The 24,401-nt window shown below is 42.0% G+C and overlaps 1 protein-coding gene across 5 annotated transcripts in view; it reads right to left on the reverse strand.

Annotated features, from left to right (window-relative positions):
* Positions 1–24,401, reverse strand: part of SLC4A11 (solute carrier family 4 member 11) — a 96,919-nt gene that overhangs the window by 4,815 nt on the left and 67,703 nt on the right. For all 5 annotated transcript variants that reach the window (XM_037387917.1, XM_037387909.1, XM_037387897.1 and 2 more), the window contains 10 exons: positions 21,420–21,545; positions 20,551–20,664; positions 19,533–19,665; positions 19,149–19,222; positions 14,278–14,527; positions 13,414–13,520; positions 12,098–12,266; positions 9,070–9,243; positions 4,179–4,374; positions 1,873–2,042 (listed from right to left, as the gene is read on the reverse strand). In XM_037387917.1, coding sequence (XP_037243814.1) covers positions 1,873–2,042; positions 4,179–4,374; positions 9,070–9,243; positions 12,098–12,266; positions 13,414–13,520; positions 14,278–14,527; positions 19,149–19,222; positions 19,533–19,665; positions 20,551–20,664; positions 21,420–21,545 — 1,513 coding nt within the window. The remainder of the gene's footprint in view (positions 1–1,872; positions 2,043–4,178; positions 4,375–9,069; positions 9,244–12,097; positions 12,267–13,413; positions 13,521–14,277; positions 14,528–19,148; positions 19,223–19,532; positions 19,666–20,550; positions 20,665–21,419; positions 21,546–24,401) is intronic.

Below are 24,401 nucleotides of genomic sequence, written 5' to 3' on the forward strand. Positions count from 1 at the left end.
GAAAGTTTTGAATCAAAGCCAGGAGCTGGGGATGCCCAAAGAGATCCCATTTTCTCCCAACAGGCTGTGCTCCACTGCAATAATGAGAAGCCATTGAAATCCATTAGCTTTCCTATTAGCACTACATAAGTGGACCCTTACCACTGACAATGCAAATCACACATCGGGCAGATGAAAACGTGCCTTTGAGACCGACAAGTAACACTGCTGGTTTTCTGGATAGGAGAGCCATGATCGCTCATCTGGGTTTGACTCTTGACTTTGACCTCTGACTACTGTCCCATCTCCTTTTCCTCCCTTCACTTCTTAATTAAAAAAAAAAAAAAAAAAAGGAGAAAGATAGTTCATTTCTTCTACTCTGTCTCATCTAGAGTGCCAAATCTTGGTGAAAAAAATAATTTTTAACTACAGAGTTCATGCAGCACAGTGCTGCCTTGTCAGCTGGAGTCCACAGAAACTACATGAAGGCAAAAGAAATCCAAGAAAGGAAATCCAAGGACAAGTTTCTGATGTGCCAGGTAGCACCATCTTCCCCTTAGCAGCAGGGCTGATTATCCAGCTACTAAAAAAAAATAATCTGCTCTGGAAAGAGAAATAAGCTAGCAACAGAGCTAGCATAAGATGACACTATCTTATTTACTAAAAGGAAGTTATATTTGCACCACTAAATTATCCAGCTCTTATTACAAAATCAGGTTCTTTGACAGCATGCTTTCCACACTAATTTAGCTTATTACACTATGTCCGATACTTAAATGTCTGGCAAAGTGTCCCATGTTTTCTTTTCTGTACTGAGCTGCTCTGTGCTGAGACTTGCAGTTCCCACAAGAGACAATCATCCAGCACTACACACAGTTGAAGTATTTACCAGACACTTAACTAGTCAAAGTAATGCCTATGTGAAGGGTGGGCAAGAGACACTTACCATAGGAACAATTATTTCAGTGCTTTCCAAGACTGGGCTGGATTTTTAAAGATAAACAAATAGCTCTAACCTGGTCCAGTTGAAAGCCATGGTAGTTTTGACATTTGCTTTTGTTTTAGCAAGAACTGGACCTATCTTCATTCCCCAAGGAAAAACACCACAAGAGCTGTCTTTGCAGGTCATCGCGTAAGTAGCCCTAATCTTTGAGTTGAGACAGAAAATCTCCAAGACTGCAAGCTCAAAGACAACAAGATATTGCTGGATACCATGCTGGCCTAAAAATAATCAAGTGGACTGGAAACAGAACTGTTCCTTCCAAGATCTTTTTATGGCTTCTCATTACATCCAAAGGATGGAGAGCATGAATGATTTAACTGGAGAATGATAGGCAGTCACTGTTAATGAACATTAAGGAAGAAATTAGTTAAATTTCTCAATGATTCTCTCAAGTCTGCAAGATACATTTTAGGACTAAATGTGACTTTGACCTAACTGATCAACCGGCATTCAGCAGTACAGGTGGTCTGTTAGGTCACCACAGCACTGGGTAAGAGATAAGGATTCCTCTTAGGAAAAGTTTTTAGCTCTGCTCTGAGCACAAGTCTTACGAAATCAAATTGCAAAGCAATAAGGAACATTTCATATACCACCTAGAGGGAAGGCTCAGGCATCTCACAGGCACTGCAAAAGGAGACTTATTTGCCCCTCTGTCAGCCCAGAACCCTTTGCACAACACCCAGCATCAGTAAAATCACAGGCTTTCTGCACTATTCCTTCTCAGGCCTGAGCAGCTGGTAAGAAAAGAGGTCACCATCACCTACTGCCAGGTTCTGGCTACTCAGGAAAGTAGCAACTGCCCTTCTAGACTGCTCAGGCTTCCTGTAATCCAAAAGCCTGAAGACAAAAGGCATGGAAGGCAGAAAAAAAAAGGCAGACAAGCTTTGTACCTGATTGGGATCATCCCTATCATGATGAGTGGAAAGATCATCTTCATGTAGGGCAATGGTGACATGCCGAAACCACAGAGAATGAGGAGCTGCAGGACCTGCAAGCCTGTGAAATAGTGGATCTTCCTCTGCGGCACTCTGCGGATGTAATGTGTCGGAGGATAAGCAGTCTGGGAAGAGAAAAATTAGATGTTAGGCGTGCAGTGACCTGGACTTGTGACTGCAGAATGTGGATCAGGCTTTTGAACACAAGGGTTTTAAGGAAGTCATCAGTTTACACACACAGAGAGTGCATCAACAGAGTCCTTAACAGGTTCAACAGCTGAGTGCAGGATTTGCAGGGTTAAAGCAAGCGCTTTAAACCACACCATTGGCAACAACACACAGAAGATGACTGGGCACTAGAAACCTGAAGAAGAAAAGACACACCACACAGCTAAGATTGCCTTTGGGAGCATCTGGAGTGCAATAAAGTATCTTGATAAGTACAGTAATGAGATTCCCCTGAGTAGGATTACCAGGGCTTTGCAGCAATTTGTGAAGTGCCTGTGGGGGCGTGCAGGGGGGTGGATGGTAAGCAGATGTATTTGGGTGGTGTTACTGCTGGGTGGTTTCTCCACCTGAAACCCAGCTCCTCATTATTTTGTAGCCTTCTGTCTTCTGCTGATCAGACTATGCTTGTCCCTGGTGGTCCCATTTCTTCCCAGCAAGGGAAGACCAGGAGATGAGATTGGGGAGGTGCGAGAAGAGACTGTACTCAGACTGCAGTGATTTTCTCAACTCATATAAGCTATTCATTTTTGAGAAAGAGGGAAAAGTGACATTAATAGGCTAAATCTCACTCGTGGTTTCTTTTGACAGTTACTTGCTCATGTCTGAGCACAGGCTTTGACTCACTGTCTATACATCAATGAAGTGTATGAGCGACTGTCTGCTGGCACCGATACAGGCTCAATGGATTTCAGATTATGCCATGACTCATTAAAAGGTTTCCAGAAAAGGGAGATCTCCATACTTGACAATACTTTTTAATTTTCCAAACCGAAGCTTGGAAAATTCCACACATAATTTGTACTAAACCCAGAAATAATATTCCACATACATCAGTAACTATTCAATCCTCATTCAAAAATTGACATGACAAATGTAATCTTTACTTGGATTTCACAGGTTTAATTTCAGGGATGTAATATTAAAGATCAAGGTAGATTAGCAGAAACGCAGAGCCAAATGTTAGGCTTATTAAGCCCTTGACCCTAGTTACATAAGAGAAGGTGAGCCAAAAACTTGTTATTACTCCCAGGTGCCGCCTACACTGCAAACTAACACTTTCTGAACATATATAACAGAGAGCTTCAAAACACATCTTCCAGGTTTTTTCACCCCACATCAGAAGAGTTTCAGTAATGCAAGTCATTTCATTCTGAGTTTAAAATCCCATCTTGTGGCATTTTACACAAGACAAAATGAAAGTGTAAAATATAGCAAAAATACCTGTTTTGAAGCTTTGTTGGGGAAATTAAAGGTCACAATTTACTGATGTTATGCATGTGCTTTTTAATATTATTTTTAAAATGCACATACTCTGCAGCTGACATGACATCACAGTGTGTTTTTAAAACGTAAACACCCTACATTCAGTAAGCAACAGTTTGTACAATTGTTTGTTTTTTGTTGTTTTTTTTTAAAAGGCATTGTTTGAAAGTATTCGTGGTTTGTACTCTACACAGTTTAGGGGTGTCTTCACTGGTAGCAACTGTCCTGGCTCATTCATGCATTCATTTTTGCTTTCTGGAGATAGGGGCTCCAGAGCAATTCTTAGCAGATTGAAAAGAGAAGGATTATATGGAAGACATCACTCTGAACAAGAAAGCTCAAGTGCTTTTGTGGCAGGGAAATACAGAAAGCAATTTATACAGAGTTTGAAAGACTGACGAGATGCAGTGCCATTCGATGAACAATTCAGCTACTGCCTTTTTTTAACCCTACAATAATCATGCCACTTTTCTTGTTTGACACTGCATTGTTCTCCCACTCATTTGTCCACTTTAATGGACAAAGCTCCTCTTGCTCATGTCTCAGTGGCTGCCAGACTGAACTAGAGACATCAAGTCTCACTCCCACTTTGGAGAGAAAGGTGAAAGGGATATGCAAAGTACAGGCTGGAGCCAGAAATCAGCTTCCTGAGAACATGAGTTTTGGGATAATGCCATTCCCAACACCAGCAGCTTTCTGTGTTAGCTCCTGGCACAGTTCAGTACTATTTCCTTCTCTGCTCTACCAGGCTGGTGCCCCAGCCCGCCTACCTGTTCTTTGAGCAGGAGAGCCACCCTTTCAAAGAGCTGGTTCCCATCAATGGAGGTCAACGCGATGTAGAGGAACAGGCCATAGAGTACCGGCTTCGGAATCCACTGAAGAGGAAAAGGGAGGAGCAGGAGCGAAAGGCCAACCAAGAAGTTTGCCACTACACTTGTCAGCCGGGTCTCCTTCACACTCACAATCCTGCAAGCAAGAAAACAGGGATTAGAGGAGCACAATAATATCACAGTATCCATGTAAATTAATCACAGGGGCTCACTGCTCTGTGTAGGTGCAGAACACGTGCTGCTCGGGAAAGGGAAACTCATCTCCACCACACCAAGATCAGCACTTCTAGCCCCATGCTGACACTGAGAAGGCAGGGCTCTGCTGGATCCAGGCCAAGCACTTAATCCACAGCTCAAACAGAGCAGCTGGAAAAATGCCAAATTCCCCTTCTGCGAAGCTCCACACATCCCATCCTGAACCAAACTGCTCTCTAAACTAATTCTGTTTAGCACATTGCAAAAACACCAGGCAAGAATCCTCCTTCTGGGAAGTAATCCTTCCCTCGATTTACTTCGTGCATATGCAATTGGCTTCTATCCAAAAGAAAACTCATTGACTTCCACGGAAACTAATGAACCTCTTTTAAAAAAAGAGGAGTCTGCACTCTCTTGACTGAGAGTCAGCATTTTTGATGTATATGAGGATCTCCTTGTTTATATGGAAGGGAATGCTAAGAGCACTACATAGGGAGCTAGAAATTTGATTCTGCTGTGGATAATAGTAGTTGAGCTGCAAATTGCCTATTACCATGCAAAACATGTAATTAATTAATGCAAATTTTCCAGAGCTGACAGACCACAGATTGATTTTTTCAAATGGGGAGGGGAAAAAAAAAAAAAAAAAAGACTGACAGGAAAGCAGGCAGCAGCTTTCAGACTATACTTGGGGGGTGAGGGGATGTTGCTTTATTTTCTTTTCGCTTCAAACTAGGAGATGCTCACAGGTTTAGTTGAAAAGAAAATTACCAGAAACAATAGGAGGAAAGAAAACCCTCATCTTTCAAGACTACTTATAAATACAGAAAAGGAGGATTCTTAACTTAAATTGAGAAGATAAATCCATTGATTCAGTGGATAAGCTAGTGAGTAAATCCCCCTATTATCAGAAGAAATTCTTGCCCAAAGGCTGTTTTGGTGTCATCTATCAGCCTCATTCCCTGGATGCAAGATCTAATATTCCAAGTTAACCCTGTACAAAAAATACTGGAGATTAACACAAGAGCCAGCCATGAGACCTATCAAAACACATTTCCCTCTTTTACATATGTACTGCTGGACTTCAAAATTCCTTCTGTCCTACAGAAAATTCACTGGGAAGCAATATTTTGATATTAAATTTTTGAGAATCTTGCTTATAGGCTCAGGTTGAACTTCAAATCTGTTTACACATTCAAGAGCATAATGAAGCTGTGGGGATGAGGGAGCCTTCCATACCTGTATTTAGAGAGAGAGGGAAAGGGTCACAGCCTAAGGCTTGCTCTCAGGATTTGGATAACATGGCAGAATTAAACCACAAGCAGTCATGAGAGCTAATGAACAGCAGGTATCACAAAACAAAGTCCTGAGGACAACACTTGAATTCCTTTGCAAGTAACAGGGCAAAATATACATATCTTGGATTACCGAGAGAGGATGCACAGAGGAGCCACAGGAGGTATTAAGCTCTAAGTAACCTCCCCCCTTCCCCTGGCTAGGTTTAAACAGCAGAAACCACAGCTCTCCTCCTTCCAAACAAATTTTATTCTGATCCTCTTTCAAGTCTCCTGTGTCAAGGTGTCCCTGCCTATGCCTAGAGAAGCCAAGGGACAGTAGAGTACTTCACTCTATCTGCAGACTGCTCTTGCCAGCTCTGGAAGAACTGGAACATCACCTAGGTGGATAGAGTTTGACACCCTTTCCACAACCTCCAGGTTTGGATCACTACAGAACAGAAGTCTTGGAGATGAACAGAGCCAATCAGCTTAAAGTACAACTGAAAGTGCTAATTCAGAGTAATTTTCTAGTCTGATAAGCAGTGGTCAGACTACTTCAGAGCTACCAGAACCACTGCAAGCCTCTCCAGTGGCCCAGTAAAGCAGGAGCGAAAGGGTGCGCTGATTTAGCCTCATCCAGGTACAGCACAAGTTTCCCTGACCCTGTCATTGGGCAAGCTACAGAGGAATCATTTCTGCTATTTCAGGCAGAGATCTAACCCACTGCTGGGGATGCTTGTCATCTGCAAGCATCAGTGAGCACTCAAGTCTGTTAGGTTCCTTGCAAGTCAAGTCATGCAAACCAAAGAGCTCAGGATCAAAATTAGATTATGAAGCCACCAGTTTTCCATCAGATGCAAGTCTGCAACTACAGAACAGCTCAGAGTAGCAGCCCTTTGGTAATGGATTTCTGAAGTTTATGAAATTTTCTGCTGTCATCTCTTGGGGATGCAGCAATCACGGCACTGAAGAGTGTTTGATCACATACAAGATGCACTGCAACGACTACTGCCAGCTCACGCTAATGCCACTTATTAGTTTGGAATTTCTTATCAGAACATTGTTAAAATTGCTCATAATTGACCAAACACGAGATCTTTAAGGTGAAGTTCCCAGACTCAAATTGGTCTTCTGTCAATTCTAGCATCTTATTTCCAGGGTAAGGACATCATGAACAGTCACTAAATCAACAGATGAAACCCTTTAATTTGCATGTATTCAGAATCTGGTTTGGCCCTTAGAGAAACAGCTCCAGAAAGTCTGTGCTGCAATGGAAATGAAGTAATTAATAGAGATTAAAGCATCTAATCCAGGCTCATTTCCCCAGAATCCTTTAAACATTGCTAGCACAGGATTAGCCATTCCCAACCTCCTCCACATGAGTAATGAGAGCCTATTTGAAGATTGCTACATGAAACTCAAGTTGTTGTTCTACAGGGGAGAAGAAATCTTCGCTTTCATTGTGACAGACCTTTATTCTTGTTTATATCATCTTGCTCATCAAGAGCTTTGATTTGAGTGCAGGAAAGGAGCCTGCCAAGGGAGCCAGCTCTGAAAGAACTCCTGATTTTCTAATTGAGCTTCAGTATGTTTCTTTTTCAGTGAAGCTGGCTAAGAGGAAAAAAAACAACAAAACAAAACAACATTGCTTGGAGCCTCCTGTTTATAGCTCAGTGCTTTCCAGAGAACAAATTGCTTCAGTCTCAAAGGGAGTTAAAATAACTAAGAAATCCTCGTCCCCCTCTTCCCTCCCAATATCCAGTTTGCAGCACTCATTTCCACATTGATTTGCCTCCAGCAGAGGAAGAGCTGTGCTGCAAGGGAATATGCTTAGTGAGAGCAGGGCATCCCTCAGCCCTTTCATGACAATTACTGGAGCCATATCCAGGTTAGCCTGGCCAAAGAGGGTTCTCCAGTGCTGGTTTTGGGCAGCTGGATGAAGGGGCAGAGGACAAGGACAGAAGGCAGTCCTTAATCTGGACACAAGACTTGACTTTCTAAGGAGAAGCCAGAATGCATAATCAAGGCAGTGGGTGGCAGAAGAGGAAAAAACCCACCAGGTATTAAAATTGACAACAGAAGACACAGGAGGGAGGCTTGGCACATGGGTTTCAAAGTGCAAGTTCTGCACCTCAGAAAAGAGGTATCCCAAAGCCGATCATGGGCACAAGGAGCAAAGGCACAGATTAAAGCCCTACAGAACTCAGATTACAAAATTGCTTTTTTTTAAAAAAATATGGTTTAGTCTTTATTCCAGACAGATATAGTTATGGGAACAACTAGTACCAGTGTAATAATGGGAACACAAGCCCAAGGGGCTGATCTCCCAGGAAGAGTCTGTAAAAAACATTGCAGGGAGCAGCAGGACTCTGCAATTTCCAGGTGTGGAAGGTGAAATCTGTCTGTTACCGACCCAAAAAGTAACTTTACCAGGTTGGGCTAGGTCAGCTGGCACCAAGAATAGTGTGAAGGCAAGACTGAAATTAAAAGACAGAGTCACTCCATCCCCAAAAGTAAATGACCACTTAGCCTCACTTTTGATAAGTGACAACTCTGAAAATGGAAACCAAGACAGCATAATTAAAACTAATGGCATATGAGTGGAAATTGCCATTTCTGAGGTAAAAGCACTCAACTGTAACATGCTGAGATCAAACAGATGAGATAATTTCTCATGAATCCCACTACAGAATAGAGATTAGGTTTTAAATTACTATTTTTTTAATAGGTCTTTGATAAGAGTGTGTTGGACAACTCAGAAAAGCAAAAAAGCTGGTATGAAATAAAAAGCCATGACCCAGGCATGGCTTCAATTGCTTTTTCTTAAAAACAAGAAAATTTAATAAGCATCTCGCCGCCTTCCCAAAATGTGGTGGAAGATGCTATGGGAGCTCTGAAATAACGCTGCATTTTTCCCACCCTTTGTAATAACCACCAGACAGGTTTCCAGCAATGAATCAGACTGGATTTTTTTCTGGTAAAGACATCTCGAAAAGAGCTGGCCAAGACATCTCCTCAGCTTTCCACAAGGATAAACCTGAAAAAGGCCTTGGCCAACTCTTCCAGAGGACAATTAGCACTGGGGTGGGTGGAATCCCTGCAGGCTGCTGCCAGCCACTGACAAGAGCATAAATTTGTGCCTGTCCTAAATCAAGCACTTCAGTGAAGGGGGATGAAGCCAGGCCACCAGCCATACTGGCTGAGGTGGCTTCATTTGGTGCATCTCCCTTCCACCTTCATATATTGCAGACCTTCAAGACTACAGCTAACCCTAACCACGTAACCCACTGTACCTAAAGGATTATGAAACCACAAACGAAAGCAAGGAGATCCAAGATAGCTCTGCGGTTCCTACTTACGTCTCATAGATGTGTCCATTTTCAACCCTCTCCTCCACATAGGCCAGGGCACGGACATGCATTGGGGAGTGAGGGAAGGCAGCATGGATCCATGGGAGGCCGAAGATAGACAGCCCTGTGTTGATCAGCGCAACAAGCAGGAGGTCCCAGTGATAAGCGGTTCCCTTCACCAACCTGAAATGAGGTTTTGGTTGACAGCAGTTGACACCCGGTGCAAACTGTAACAGGCTGCCCTTGCTGAACCTGAGCTCAAATGCTAAACGCCAAAGTGCACTTCCATGCACAGAGCGATTTCACACCTCCTGCTTTACAGTGTGCACTACACCAACTTGAAAAGTAATGAAATTTGATAGCTTGCTCCCAAAGCAGTCATCTCCTGTAAAGAACAACGTTGAGCAGAAAGGCAACCCACTAAAACAACAGTCCATGAAAATTTCATCAGCATTTTGCTCCTACACTTATTGCAGAGTCCACTCAAAATAGACATGTATACTTGCTAGCAGAGCCCATGAAGGGAGTGGTTAGAAACCTAGGCACAGGTTGCCAAAATACTGACACTGAAGTTTCCCACCCATCATGTTTTTAACTGTGATCTCCCTCCTTCCCCACAAGCAGAACACGTGCTCAGTATGCTGCAGTAATCCCCTAATTATATAATTGCTACTGCATGATAAGAAAATGGGACAAAGTCATTAAACTTCAGCTTCTCCTTGGTAGTCAACCAAGGACATACACTTCTAACTTGCTCGGCAGCCTCCCCGTTTTGTTTGTTAGGGAAGGGGGAAACTGACAGCCTTCATCAAGGAAGCTGACCACTTCACATTCAGCTTGCAAGGACTACACAGACAGCAGCTGCTAACACTGAACTCTCATACAGTTTAACCTTGCCACTTTTTGCAGGGTCTTCCCCTTTCCTGAATACACCCACGTGGTACTCACATACTATGAATAAAGGCTAGAAAAAGGCTAGGGAATGATTCAACCCTCAGAATTTGATACCTAAATTAAAGGTCTATAAGCTGGGTTTCTACCTGGCCGTCAGAGCACACAGCAGTTTGTAACCTCACACAACACCAGGGATCAGCTGAATTGCTCTCTGGCCATCATCAGCTAGAAAGAAAGCACCATTTAGGTGTCTCAATGTCACCCAAGCAAGCTCTGTTCAATATCTAAGCAGAGACTTGGAGCCATCCAAGATGCTCTAGGACGTGACACGCATGGAGCTAGTAGACATGACCCAGCACATGAAGATCTATGCCTAATGTCTATCTCAAGGAGCAGCAGAAGTCCTGGGTGGGGTTTGGTTTTGGAACAAAACGACTAGTGTCACTGGAAGTGCTCACCTTCATTGACTGAGGAGGCCATGGGGTGATTAGGTCAGGTAGACATCTACATTGCAATGCCTCTGAAGATGGAAGGTGCTGGCAGGAAGGGTGGGATTGTAAACACGCTTCCTGTGTTGACTCATGCTTTGAAAGCACAACCCCTGTTCACGTGCTGCCTTCTCAAAGCAAAAGCTTCTCCAGCACCCCCAGGGTTACCATTTGATTGTCCTGTTTGCCCTTTTCCGAGGGCTTTCTGTGTACAAAGGCCATACATCTAACAGCAGCATCGTTTTAGTCTCCCTGGGACACTGGTCTCTGCAATCTTCAAGTGCTGCTTGTGGTATACACTTGCTTTGACCAATAGATTAGGCTCCACTGAGCCTGCCTAGCTCAACATGCATACAGAGATCTAGATGCCTTATCCTAGGTCATCGTCACACTGCCCAACTGGCCCAGTATTCCTTGGACTGTCCTATATGCTTGCTTTAATTATTTTTTTAGCGAAGCATATCAGTGTACTTTCTTTTCTCTGTTTTTGGTTGGGTGTTTTCTCTCTCTCTCTCTCTCTCTCTCTCCAGGAGGAAATCACTACATTTGTTAAGACACCAAACAGCACATTCTCCATTTGGCTAGTACAGACACTGGTATTTTTATTCTGTAATGGTACCACAAGCGGAAGGTGTCAAGTCCTAGTTTTTCCATCTCTAAAAACCCATGCCCTGACACCTGATTAGCATAAGCTCAGCCCTATAACAAGGCATTATGAAAAACACTATGAAGAACTCCAAAAAATATTTTACATTCCTTAAAGACACTCTAGTGGAAAATAACAAAAGTTTAGAAGAAACTCATATTAGCAAAGAGATGACCCACTTACATTACAGATTTATGCAAAACTTTAAAGGGATATAATAAAGATAAAAGGAAAAAAAAAATCAAGTGGTTAAAGAAAACCAAATTAGTAAACTGTGTGAACCGAATTTGAGCTGCTCTTCTCTCCCCTGATTCAGTGTCACTCCAGCTACATGGAAAATGCTAATATACGTTATGCAAGGAGAGAACCCTCCCACACATTACATTAGCAAAAAAAAAATCCTCTGAGACATGGTAGATTCCCTGAGAAAAGTCATACACGTTCATTCTTGATATCATATCTGATTGCAGTTGGCATAAAAACATCAGAGGGAATACTTTAACAGTACAACATCTTAACTCAAGTTTGCATATAAATCAGACCTATTAGACATACTGTTTTACTTCAGCTCAGTTGGAGACTACCAGCTCCAAACACTTCTTTTCGGATGCTCAGCTGCAGCATATCACGTTATGACATTTATGTAGGTCACTGGCTCCTCATTTTCAAAAAATTCTCTTTACTGCAAGAGCAGTGCAAGTGTCCACATGTGTCAGACACTCGCTAGCGATCCCAAGACCTCAAACCATACAAAACATCTACATAACATTCACACACGGCAAAGAAGAAACAGGCTGAGGTGATGAGCTCACTGATGCTCTGCATTCTTTACTTTGCCACAATATTGGGTTTTGGAGATGGTGAGGAGTTGATCAGTACAGTTACTTTCATCTGTGACAACAGGAGTTGTGAAGAACAAGTCCTGAAAACCTTTTCTAATATTCAGACAAGCAGTGCCGGGAAAAGACTCGATACCTCCACAGAGGAAGAGTAACACCAAAAGTATTACCTGTTCTCTGGGGCGTTTGTGAGGGATGCCACGATGTTCTGCTCTATGAAGAAGAGCATTGACAGGAGGAATCCCAGCCCCATGGCGCTCATCACTGACCCGATGGAGAGAGACTGGACTGGGGCAAGCACGAATAAGCTCTCAGATGGGTTGTAGTTGAATTTGGACACTGGAAAGAGGAGAGGAATGACATTAGGAGGCACCCTATTGTGCAATCATCCACATGGACTCAAGTAATGTTTTATCCACACCATGAACTATTGGGAGCTAATGCAGCAAACCAGGCATGATGCTCTGTCATGTGGGAGTCAGACCATACAAGATGGGCTCATCTGGCTGTTTTAGTTTATTTTTTTCCTCCATCCTCTTAGAACTTGGCTGCCATCCTGATTTGACAGACCAGTGCTAGTCCTAGTGAGCCATTACATATATTTGAGCAAAACAAAAAGAGGGAAAGTTGTTTTCCGCAGATTCAAGGCATTTTTGAATTAGAAAACCTTATTTCTAACTAGCACTATACTCCTCCTGCTCAGTTAGTCAACTGACAGAGGCACTTTAAAGCTTCCTCATTATCCAGCAAGCTGTGCAAGTCATTTTCATTTAAAATGCCCCTAAGTTTCCTGCCACTGGAAGAAATCCATGACTAGGGATAAATCACACATGGCCACACATCATTTTACAATCCAACTGGATGGAATGGCCATCACAGAAAAAAGCCATTTCTTATTTGTTTCCATACATTTCCTCACATCACCCAGTCACGTCACCACAGGACAATGCAATTCCTGTCCCTGTTATCACTTCCTGATATGGAAAAGCTGATCTATTTGGCCAATGAATGGTGTCTCATTTTTAGATTTCCTTGTGTAATTTAGAACTGCCCAGATGCTCTGCACCATTTCACCTAAATTAAATTAGGAAAACGTAAACTGGAGACAAAGAGGACAGACTGGGATCATCAGCTCTACGTCTGACTGGCAACAACACTTCCTGCCTGCTAATTACTCTACCCTTTGTTCTTTGCCAGAAATTGTTGACCCTCTTTATTGTAAGAGATACGTACTTTAGATTACATTGAAATGAAAAGACACACTGGAATAATTTGTCCAGAGAAAAAACTTCACTCAGCTTTGTTTCATCAAGGTTTTGAACGGATTAAATCCAATATTGAGGAAGTCTGAGGTGTTGAGGTAGTGGGAGGTCAAATTATATGGAAGAAATTTGCTATTTTTTTTTTTTTTTAGCAAAACCTTCCTAGGGTTTAATTTCTCTTTTTCATACACCCCAGGATTCCAGAGAATAAAAATATAGCTTACTTTCAATTTCCTTGAAGATATACGAACCCACAACAGAGAAAGTCAGAACTGAAATCGGTAAGGCACAGTCGGACAGAATTTCACGTACTCTTGCATGCAGATATGGACTGCAATTCAAAAAGAAAAAGATTTCTATCAACATCTCACTGTAGGGACAATTGCTTAATCCAGATAGCATTAATACTTCAACAAGTGAAAATTCAGTCCAGTCTTGCAATTCTAAAGAGATACTTGGAGTGAAGAATCAGTCTTTAATTCAGCCTTAAATCCTCTGGAATCTATAGTTTTGAAGGTTTATGAATGCATAGGCAAAACCCATAAAGAAACAAGAAACTAAGATGCAAGCTAGAAAAATGTCCTCCAAACACCAATTTGTGTCTCATTTCCACTTCAGTTTAATTGCTTACTGCATTTCAAAAGAAGAGTTTTAAAGGGCAACGGGAGTGAAACCCAAATTAGAGCTGGGCAGTTGAGTCCCAAGAGCACCCTGAAGGTACATTCCCAGTAGATCTTCCAGCACCATCTGGGATTTTTACCCACCAAAACAGTAAATGCCTGTATGGGGGGGAGTTACAGGGGTTCCAACGAGAAATGCATAGTTCACCCACAGCTTTCTAAAAAGTCACTTGTGACGCCAAATCAAATACGGAAGGACATCGTCCAGTGACTGAACATTTTGTTCTGCTGCTAACATTTTCCAGGTGGCCAGCCAAGTTCATCTCTGGCTTTGGCTTCCACCACCACTAATGGAAGATTTCCACCTGATTTTTCTGGGTTACAAAATTAAGATCTAAGCCATCAGCGATTCCTGACAGGTAATATGAAATAACCAGTAGTCTGAGCTCTAAGAATGAAGTAACTCACCTTTTCTTAAACTGATAGAGTGTATGACCAAGCCAAAGGGTACCCAGCATCAACATGAGACTAAGGACGGCAGTTTCACGTCCATAATGCACATCATGCATGCCTGTTTGATTCTCTAGGGACATGGATCTGCTCACTGATGAATTCATCAAGAAGGTGGTATTGATGCCGAGGCTTGGAATAGCATCAGCTCGGGCTTTTTCCAAGTAACTGTCTCCCGTGTGCCCATAGTAGTAATATTTCTTAAAAACTGTACAAACAACCAACAGGCAAGCATTAGGATAGGTTTGTGACAATCAAAGCAAGTAAAATAAAGTGGTTCTTTCTTGCTTGATCATGTAGCATTACATTATGCTTCCCCAGGTTCATAGCTTAACCCTCAAGCCAGTGAAATCAGGAGAGCTGCTTTTCTTATGAAGCCAGTGCTTTACAAGTTTATTTTTCACTTATTTTAATAGGTAAAAGTTAAATTGACCTAAAGCGACATGTTTGAAGTGTAAGGACTTCCAGTACTAATTATTTATGTGATTTGGTTCCTAGCACTGGAATCGCTGCTTTTAAATATACCTATATACATACACATATAGACAACTACTTTCAGCAGCCTGGTAAACAAATTCCATCAGGATCTCTGAAAAACTTAAGGATCTGTGCAGCCTGGCTGCTCTTAAGTGGACTACAAAATATACAAGAATTACTTATCCCAGGCTGGTCCAGATTTTAAAGATAAGCATTGATGATACGCAAAACCTGGCAGAACATTTAAATTTACACTGCAAATTGAAACAGTTACAGAGCACTTGAAGTAAACCTGTACAAGCGAAACACTCAAGTAATGCCTCTGGAACTGTCCATAAATGCATTAGCTTAGCTCAGACATATTTATGTAAGTAATTAGCAGCTGTAAATACACTTTTTCTCTTTAGCATTTAGACAGCTGTGTTCCCATTTCTATGGCATTGGCTGGCTCCAAGCATATAAATGTGGTTTTGGGGACATTTCAGCTCTTTCTATGGGAAAGAAGAACTTGAGGTGCCACAAGGAACAAGTAAAACCAGAAGATGGGAGTTGGGTTTTGCAGCCTTGGTACTCCCATGTTATGTGATCAGATGGCAGCAGGCAGCACCCGCTTCCCCCATACCAACAGGGAGATACATGGGGATGGAAACCACTGTCAGAGCTCTGCAGTCCCCCTACCTTTCTTTGCTTTAGTCAAAAAAGCCTTCAAACTTTGCATAGGGAAACTCAGAAGTTAGGGCAAGAACATCCTCTTTAGACAAAAATACAACAATATGAAGCTTAAGCTATAATGCTCCTTATAACATTCCCTGTCCCCAAATACTCATCACATTTCTGAAAACCCCAAGCACATCCATTTTTTCATCTGCAGCAGTTACAGGGAAAGCAGGCAAAACAAACTGTAATTGAAAATACCTGAAAACAAGCAAAACAAACTTTAAACATTCTTGCAAAGCACAACTAGTATTTGCTAGGACCTTGAAGTTGACCAAAGCACAGTTTGTGCTACTGCTGGTTTGTAGCTTACCCCGTGTAAAACACCCCATGTTTAGCCACATTGCTATTTTAACAGCAGTAATAATATTTTCGTACCACCTTTATATTTTAAAAGGAGTCCCGGCATTTGACAAGTGGATGGGGTCAATAGGGCATGTAGGGCACAAGAGAAAAGACCAGTTACTTCACATCCAATACTTCTGTGTATACATTTAAAGATCATGAAGGTTTACAGTTCAAGATTTAACCTTTCAGATCATTCTCAGCAGCAGCCAGAAATGAGGATATAATTTTACTTTTAAAGCGTGAGAAAGGTTCCCCCTGTAAGGAGCAATCTCATCATGACCTCTGTTAGCACTGTGTATTTCTGCATTGCATGCTGCGGAAGAGGCTTTGCTATTATTTCCTCTCTGCATCCCAACAGCTGTGTCCAGCCCAGGCAGGACACCCACACCTGCTTTGCAAACAGGTAAACTGAGGCACAGAGCACTGCCATGACCTACACACCAGCACAGAACAGGCCATTGGAGTATTTGCAGTTTCCGGCTCTAAACATGAAAGGACACTTTTGTCATAACAAAAATGATTATGGCAGTATTTCCCGGGGATTAGCAGCTGGCCAGGGCTAAAAGCCTGTTCACCATCTCAGCTGACCTGAAGTGTTACCAAATCCTAGAGACATGCACAATTACTGAGCGTATGATAAACCAGTAGCACACACAGACTGGTAACTGTGCAGAATGTATTGCCTCCGTATTTAGATCTGGACTGGAATGAAGAAAAAAAGTTTGGTTTGGTTCTTGTGGATTTTCTCTATTTCCCACCTTTGGATATATCACAGTAATATATTCAGGGCTAAGCACACCCCTGGTGCCCTATGTTCAGCCTGGCTGCATTAACTCATGCTGCTTCTCAGGCTGCAATTCAATTCGCACCCATCTCAAAACTAGATAGCATTGCTCCACTCAGTCTTGGATATAGGGGAAGAAACTTTTTATTCAGGGGCTTTACTCTTGTATTTTAGTTAAAACAATGACATGTGCCAAGATGGCTAGCAGCAGCCTTCATCCTGCACCACAGACTTGCTATAGAGTATTCAATTCCTGCGGATTTATAGTTTGTTTTATAACAGAGCTAAATGAGTCTTGTTGCTTACATCCAGAGTGAGCAACAAAGCAGGTGGTGCCCTCACTGAAACAGCCGTTCTCAAGCCTAGCAGGCTCTCAAGTTCCCTCCAACAACATTAACTCATTTTGTTTGCTTCAGCTGGTTCACCACCATTTCCTGCAGAGCGCAGATGTCAAGATCAAACAAACACAGCTTCGGTGGCTGGGCCACACAGTGAAAACAGTGTCACCGGGATAGTGTGAATGCACATGACTTGATTCCTTTGTACAATATTGCACACACACACCCACTTCTTTCCTGCACACATACAAGTATCTTGCAAAAAAAAAAAATAGTATCAAGGCTATGAACAGACTAAGGAAAACATATCTGAGCAAGAGCAGCATGTCCACCAGCACTAAGGAAGCCCAAAGTTGCTGTCATCTGGCTAGCCATTACCAAAACACATTTAACAGCATGGAGAAGAGACCAGCTTTCTCTTTCTACTCTTCCTACTGCTCAACAGAAGTTTTAAGTGGGAGGAGGTGGTGGTGGCAGCAGCATCCCTCACCTCCTGCTACAGAACAGGAGTGGAAGAAGAAAGACGAGCATGTGGCCAGGAACTGCACTGGTGTCATGTGTTTAAATATGAGCCCTGAGACTGTTAAAGTCTGTGCCTGCCAGCATCAGTGCCTCTCTGCATCTGGGAACATGCCTGGACCTGGGGTCCCATCTGCTGAACACTCCCAGATGCAGCTGAAGCCAACATGAGCTGGCAAATGAGTAGAGCATTGGTTTGATTTTATTACCATTGTTGCTATAAATTCAGCCCTTCCCAAGTACAAGGGAGAATTACATTAATCCACTAATTAGGCTAACCTCCAGGATCCTCTCCTGTCCCCACTGCAATACACTGAGGTATTACTTGCACATTCCTGGAAGTCTGGCAGCAGAGATCGATGGATGATTTCTGTAGCTTTAACCTGCACACCATGCCCCTTCTATGATAAATCAGCTCTCTGCTACAGAAGCACTGTGAACATTTGCTAATATTTACAGAGAAGTTGAATGCTCTGTTGAGGAACACCTCAGCGTCACAGGGAGAATGTCCCGTGCTTCCAGAACACGGCACACATTAAGCAAAGCTCAGAGCTACATAGTGAGCAAGGAGAAAGCAAAGCATCCCAGAACACCTTCTCCTTCACTGAGCTTTGCCTAAGCAGGATATTTGAAAGATCCAGGTGTTCTGCAGAGGAAAAACATAACCCTCTTTATTGCACAATCAAAGCATATGCCCAAGGAGTCAAATTAAGGATTCCCAGTGAAGGAGTGTATCTCACTTCAAATTGCTTTGCAGTGTCAAACTTGCTCTTTGAAGGTGTTTTCCTTGCATGCAAGACACCATAACGAGCCAAGCCTGAGAATCTTGAAAACAAGGGACATGCTCAGTATGCTTCGGGTATGTCCAGAAGGATTCCAAAGGATAGCCTAAACATGGGGCTGTGGGACAGTAGGTCATAAAAAACTAGGAATGCAGATTTGGCCAGCTCCTCGCTGCAATGAGCGGAAAGGTTGCCATTCATATGACATTTCTGCTAATGTCTTTCACCTTCACAAATACCTCCCACCAGTCCTGATCAGGAGGAAGAAAGGTGCCAGAGAAACCTGTCAAACTCCAAGGCTGCTCATGGATACTCACCTAGAACTTAAGTCAGAAATGGGAACCAAGGGGCTAGAAAGGGAGAACCGCTTTAGGAACATGCTGGAAGGCACTGAAGTCCTTACACTGCCATTCAAGAAGGGTCTCAGAGCTCATGTAAGAATGGGCGATCCCAACCCATCTTCCAGCTCCCCTCCATGTAGTTTTAATAATGCGGCAAGGAAAGAGATCTAGAGACACTGCATTTAAGTTGGATAATTTTTTGCCAGCACCACTCAAAGAGACTGGTATCGGGACAAGACTTTCACAGTAACTCTATTATGGCTTCTCCATTTGGTGAAATTTAAGACACTAATCCTATCTCTGCTAACTGAAATTAGACCTGATAGAAATTCTGCATATCCAGGTAAACTGCTGACAAAGGGCTGCTTCAGTCTCACACAATGATTTTTTTTTCCCCTGAAGACCCTGAACAAACATGGAACAAGCAAACATCATGCATATTTGCACCTTGTACTTCTGTTTGACAATCCCTTTGACAAAGAAGCTGAGAGAGATCTACACTGTAAAACATTGTTACAAGGCTTACCTTTAATAATGCCTTTGAAGGCATCAAGCACAAAAGTGATGGATATAAAAAGTGCAATTATTTCTTCTGTTGACCTGTGGAAAAATCCCAGGAATTAATATAGCCATTAGCAGAGTCTGCGTTCAACTCCATTCAAAGGCAAATCAGTGTAATCATTCATTTACATGAAAATATACCAATTTTAGTTAGACTCCAACTCAAGAAACAAAATCCAGTGAATATTTTAAAGCTTCTTTCAAGCTGGAACAATAAGCTGAAATGATACTAGCCTCATCTCACAAAATACATTTTGTGGCAAGTTTGTAATTAAGGAGCTTGTGGAATGTATAATTTTTCCATTTGCTGAATAATCTGATCAAAATATGACTTCTTAAAAATAGCTACCTTTTAAAGAGCTTCATCAGAAGACTGAAATTAAAGAGGGAATACATCACAAGGAAAAAGCTGTTCCATAGTCCAATCCAGGCATAGAAAGCACTGAAATCCAAGTTGTAGTCATCACAGATTCCTCGGATGACTGCAAAAATGAAGCATTCACGTGTCAGATTAAATTTTTGTCATGGCCACTCTGTGATTCCCATCTGCTTGATGGCAAAAAGAACCAATGTCAAGACTTTGCCCCAATGCACTTATGGCAGATACCATTAAACCTGTTACACTCCCAGATGAACACTGGATTAACCCAAACTGTCCTCTCCCCTTCCCTGCCCCCTTCCCCCACTAGAAATGGGGAGAAGCACTTGGGAAAAATAGTCTCCCACACTGCTCAAAGCATTTTTCATAGGAATCAAGGCCAAAAATCAGCCCTTGAAATTTGCTTTTGCTGATGTTTTGGGATGCTGTTGAACAAGGGATCTCAAGACATGCTTTTGCACCATGTGTATGCAGTCACTGCATTGGTAACAAAACCTCATGTCTTCAACCTTTCAAGCTTGTGATAGCCCATCTGATTGTTTTTACAGATATTGAGTTGGCTCATTTACACCTCTGGCTCAGGAATATCATCTTGCAGCTGTAACTGGAAAGCGATTCATCACAGCTTAACGGACCAATCAAAAAAACCACCAAGCAAAAAACTTTACCTCAGGCTCTAATCCTCAAGTTGGTTAAATGCAGCATGAGAAAACCATTAGAAGGAAAAGATTTCCTCCTTGATGCAGAAATGCTCATTCTTCTTATGAAACTTTTTTCTATGTGAAATGATTCCTTTAGAAACCAATTTTTATTATATCTGAATCAAATTCTTTCCCTTTCCCTCTGCACCAGAAGCAGCCCTTTAATATTGTTTTAGTTAAAAATACACAACTAAAGCTCTAACAGGATTGCAAGGTTGTAGTACAAGGTCCCATTCTGCCAGTTACAATCACACAATTCCCCTGATGTACATGTTTAATAAACTTACCATTAATGTAGAGTGCTAAAGGAGCTGTAGTTAGGAGTACAACTAGAGGTTGCCCCGAAAAAAGCGCATAAAGCAGCCCTCCAATACACTGGCCGACGATTGTCTTCTGCACATCTACAAGTAGTTAGGAACAAACAGGGTTTTTAGCCCACACCTCCCTGACCAAGGAGCATTCACAGGGCATAGAAGCCAACCACTAATGAGCAAGAGCAATGTTTAGAGGGTATAGAGGTAAGACATTGTGAAAGCAAGAAAGCGACCCTTCACCAGGAAGCTTGTACCAATAATTTAGGATGCCACCAGGTTTCCAGATGCTGAACTGTGAAAGTTAGGAGGGCTTTTTTTTTGGGTTTGGTTTTGGGGGGTTTATGTTTGTTTTTTAATATATTTGTTTTATTTTAAACGGCTATAAAAACATAACCTGTGTTTGTGGAGGCCTTCAGGACAAGATTTTGACTAAGACACCTATGAACTGTAACAACAGTAGGAACTGCTTCAGGGCCATAACTGGGATAGAGCAAAGCATCATCTGCTATACCAGTGGTTTGGATACTGGCAATCAAATTAAAATCAAAAGCACAGGAACTTGTACTAGGAAAAAACTGGAACATAATTACATCATTATAAAGCGAGCATCATTTAAAAATACAGTACCAGGTAATGGTACCAGTCCAAGTCAGATGATAACCATTTAAAGTAGTGTTCAATTTTCCTAGTCTTCTGAGAAAGTCCTGAACATCAACAATTAGAAAAACCTTCAGTTGTGTTTTTTTTCAGTAAATAAAAACTATTAAAACCTTCTGTGACCAGAGCTATTAACTTTGAATACATGGAATCTTACAACAGATGCACAAAACTGATAAACTTACCAATAGCTCCTCGGGTATTTTCATCATTGAGTGACCCAAATGCAATGGATGGAAGGAGGCAGGCAAAATACAGAAAGATCATAGTTGTGATGTATTTTCCTATAGCTTTGTTGTTTCCAATAATACCTAGTGTAAACCATAAACAAAAGTCAAGTTAATAGTGACCATCTGTAAACCTTTGAAACTCTACTCAAATCAGCCATATGTACCATTAGTTCTTTTCATGTTGAAAGGCGGAAGTAGAAGTTCAGTCCACACTTTAGTCTTAAACATATAGGTAGGTCTTTAACATTTGATTTTGTACATCCATGCTCTTTTTTTCATCTGGACCAGAAGCACCAACATGCCAACAGACTGCTTCAAGAGACGTTTCTGGCATCATCAGAACAGGAAATACTGGAAGCTTTTTGTTCAGTTTTGCCAGCCCCAAAAGCTTGGAAGAGGATCAAAGCAGAAACCGTAAGTTTAGGGTTTATAAACCCCCTAATTCCCTGCCTTTTTCATACCAGCTTTATAGGACTTTTTTATTCTGGACTATGCCCCTAATGCGCTTCACGATGATCACTTGTCTTTGCAACTTATGATGCCTTGCACAGGAGAACATGAAGCACTTCATTTTTCCCTAGGCAGAAATCTGAGGTTATAGGCTTGAATCAATAATATGCTATGCTGAGCCAATTAGTGCTAGCAGACTTACAAAAACAAATAGCACAAGAGGTCAGGAATGCGTACATTGAGGGTTTTGCTTTAAAAAAATTCCTTCTGAAAGAATGGCTTTTTTTTCTTTTCCATCCACTCATCCCCTCTCATCTCCATCGGAAAAAACACACCAGGCCAAAACAAAAGCAGCCAGAAAGAGAATTAAAGTGTCATAATATGAATTTAAGGGCCTCTGAAGTAGCTTCCCTTCCCTTTCCTGTTTTCAGGCTGATGTCCATCCCCAGTGAGCTCAGATCACATGAGAGAAAGGATGAGAGATGACAACGACTGATATTGCTTGAGAAGAGCAGAAGTTTTTCCACAAAACCACCTCTTCAGAGATGATACACCAGAGAGCCTTTTCAACGAAAACCTTGAAACAGCCTTCAACCTGCCTGTGCCACCATCCTTGATGGCGCTTCTGCTGTAAGACATTTGGACAAGATTGGAGTTGCCCAGTTCCTCTTTCTGTAAGCCCCCTGAGCAGTGAACTCCCACACAAGCATCTGCCCCTAAGCTCCCAAATGTCATCTAACCTTTTGCAAGCATCAGTCCCTTGGCAAGGGAGCCAATGAGTTGAATTGGAGAAGGGAGGGGCTTTGCATTAGACAAGCTGATGCAGTACTAAGAAAAGCTGGACATTGCCACAACAGACTAACTGGAATGAAAAAAAAAACGAAACCAAAAAACAACAAAAAACCCCCAATCGTTCAATGACTTTGGAATCTTATCTACATCTGTTTTCTGCATCATTTGCAGTGCAGAGATAAGGACAGGAGGAAGATGCGAAAACCAAAAATCAAAGATGATGTGTAATGAACAGGCAGCCACGTGAATAAAGGACACCTTGAGATGGTTCCTTTTCACAGACACAAGAGGAACAGACACAAAAAGGAAACAGGAATTCTGATGCTCAGCATCCTCAAAAAACCAGGGCAGGGGCTAAAACCTAACAAGAGACATCTCAAGCACACAAATATGAGCCTGACCTTCCAGGAGCCACAGGCCTAGCTGTTTCAAGGCAGATTCTTTTCTATTTACTGAGAAGATTCAGAAACCACAGACCACATTCTTGACCACTCTTGGCAACCAAAAGGCCTGAAATTTCCTTCTTGCAGATGAAGCTTTCTCATGTGATCTTGCGTCCTGCAGCTGCAGGCTCCTACCTCATACTCCCAAGCACCCAAGACCTTTAGAGAAATGGAAAGATTTGGCAGGGCAAACAGTGGACAACCTGGTGGTTTTATAAGTAGAGGTGGTCACATCCCTGTTCAAAGGACTCCATACCACTCCAGAACACCACTTTTTGGAATCTTTGAAGCTTTGAAATCATTTATAAGACAACAGGCAACCAGGACCAGAGAAGGAACTGATACTAAAAAAGGCTCATTTGCTGAGCAGAGACATAAGTGAGGAGGTGCTTTCTGTCTTTCAGGTAGATAAACCATGGTACGAGAGGGCAGAAGGAAGGAAGAAGCCTTGAAGAGCATCACAAAAGCTCAGGCGTAGCTTTTAGTTTCAGCTTCGATCCTTGCAAAGCAAGCAGCAGGAGTCCTGCTGATGTGGAGGTCCTTACATCACATCATGGCTGGGTCCAAGACTTCCAGTACCAAGCAGTACTTTAGTCCATAATCAGCCGGATGAGATGCAAGGAGCAAAGAATCCCTTCTGTTGAGCAGCTAAATTCGCTTCACAATGGAGACAAAAACTACATCACATTAAACATAGTCTTTCACAAACATGATTAATCACCCTCTAATTGCAGTTAAAGTAATGAGCAAATACTGCCTCCTCATTCAGATTCACCCGAGACAAACACTAAAATCCGGTATTAACCACTATTTACCTTTTGCCTTTTTAAAGGCAACATCTGGCTAAACATTTTCAGGGTCTATTTGCAACCCAGGGACTGACATTACTTCACTTAAAAGAAGGTGGGCTGCATTATGATGGCATTTCATCTGCAGCAGGCTCATAAAGCCATTGAAAAAATGTGTCACTCCAACTGCACAATGTAAATTTGTAGCAGAAAATCAACTCTCAGTCCAGCTGTGAGATTTGAGTAGTAGACTTACAGAAGCAATCCCTTGAAATTAAGGTACATCTACACATTGAAATGGGAAGCAGGTCACGTTCATCAACATGACAGTTCTATTTTGCTTACCTGAATTTCTGAAATGTCAAAGTTTTTCAAGACAAGGTTAGACTTACAGAAAAACTGCAGCATTGCTGGCCTCACTTTGCTTGGTATTCTGCATCAACAAGCTAATGACCAAGAGACCG

The sequence above is a fragment of the Falco rusticolus genome, chromosome 1, assembly GCF_015220075.1.
Source record: "Falco rusticolus isolate bFalRus1 chromosome 1, bFalRus1.pri, whole genome shotgun sequence".
In the NCBI taxonomy this organism is placed as follows: Eukaryota; Metazoa; Chordata; class Aves; order Falconiformes; family Falconidae; genus Falco; species Falco rusticolus.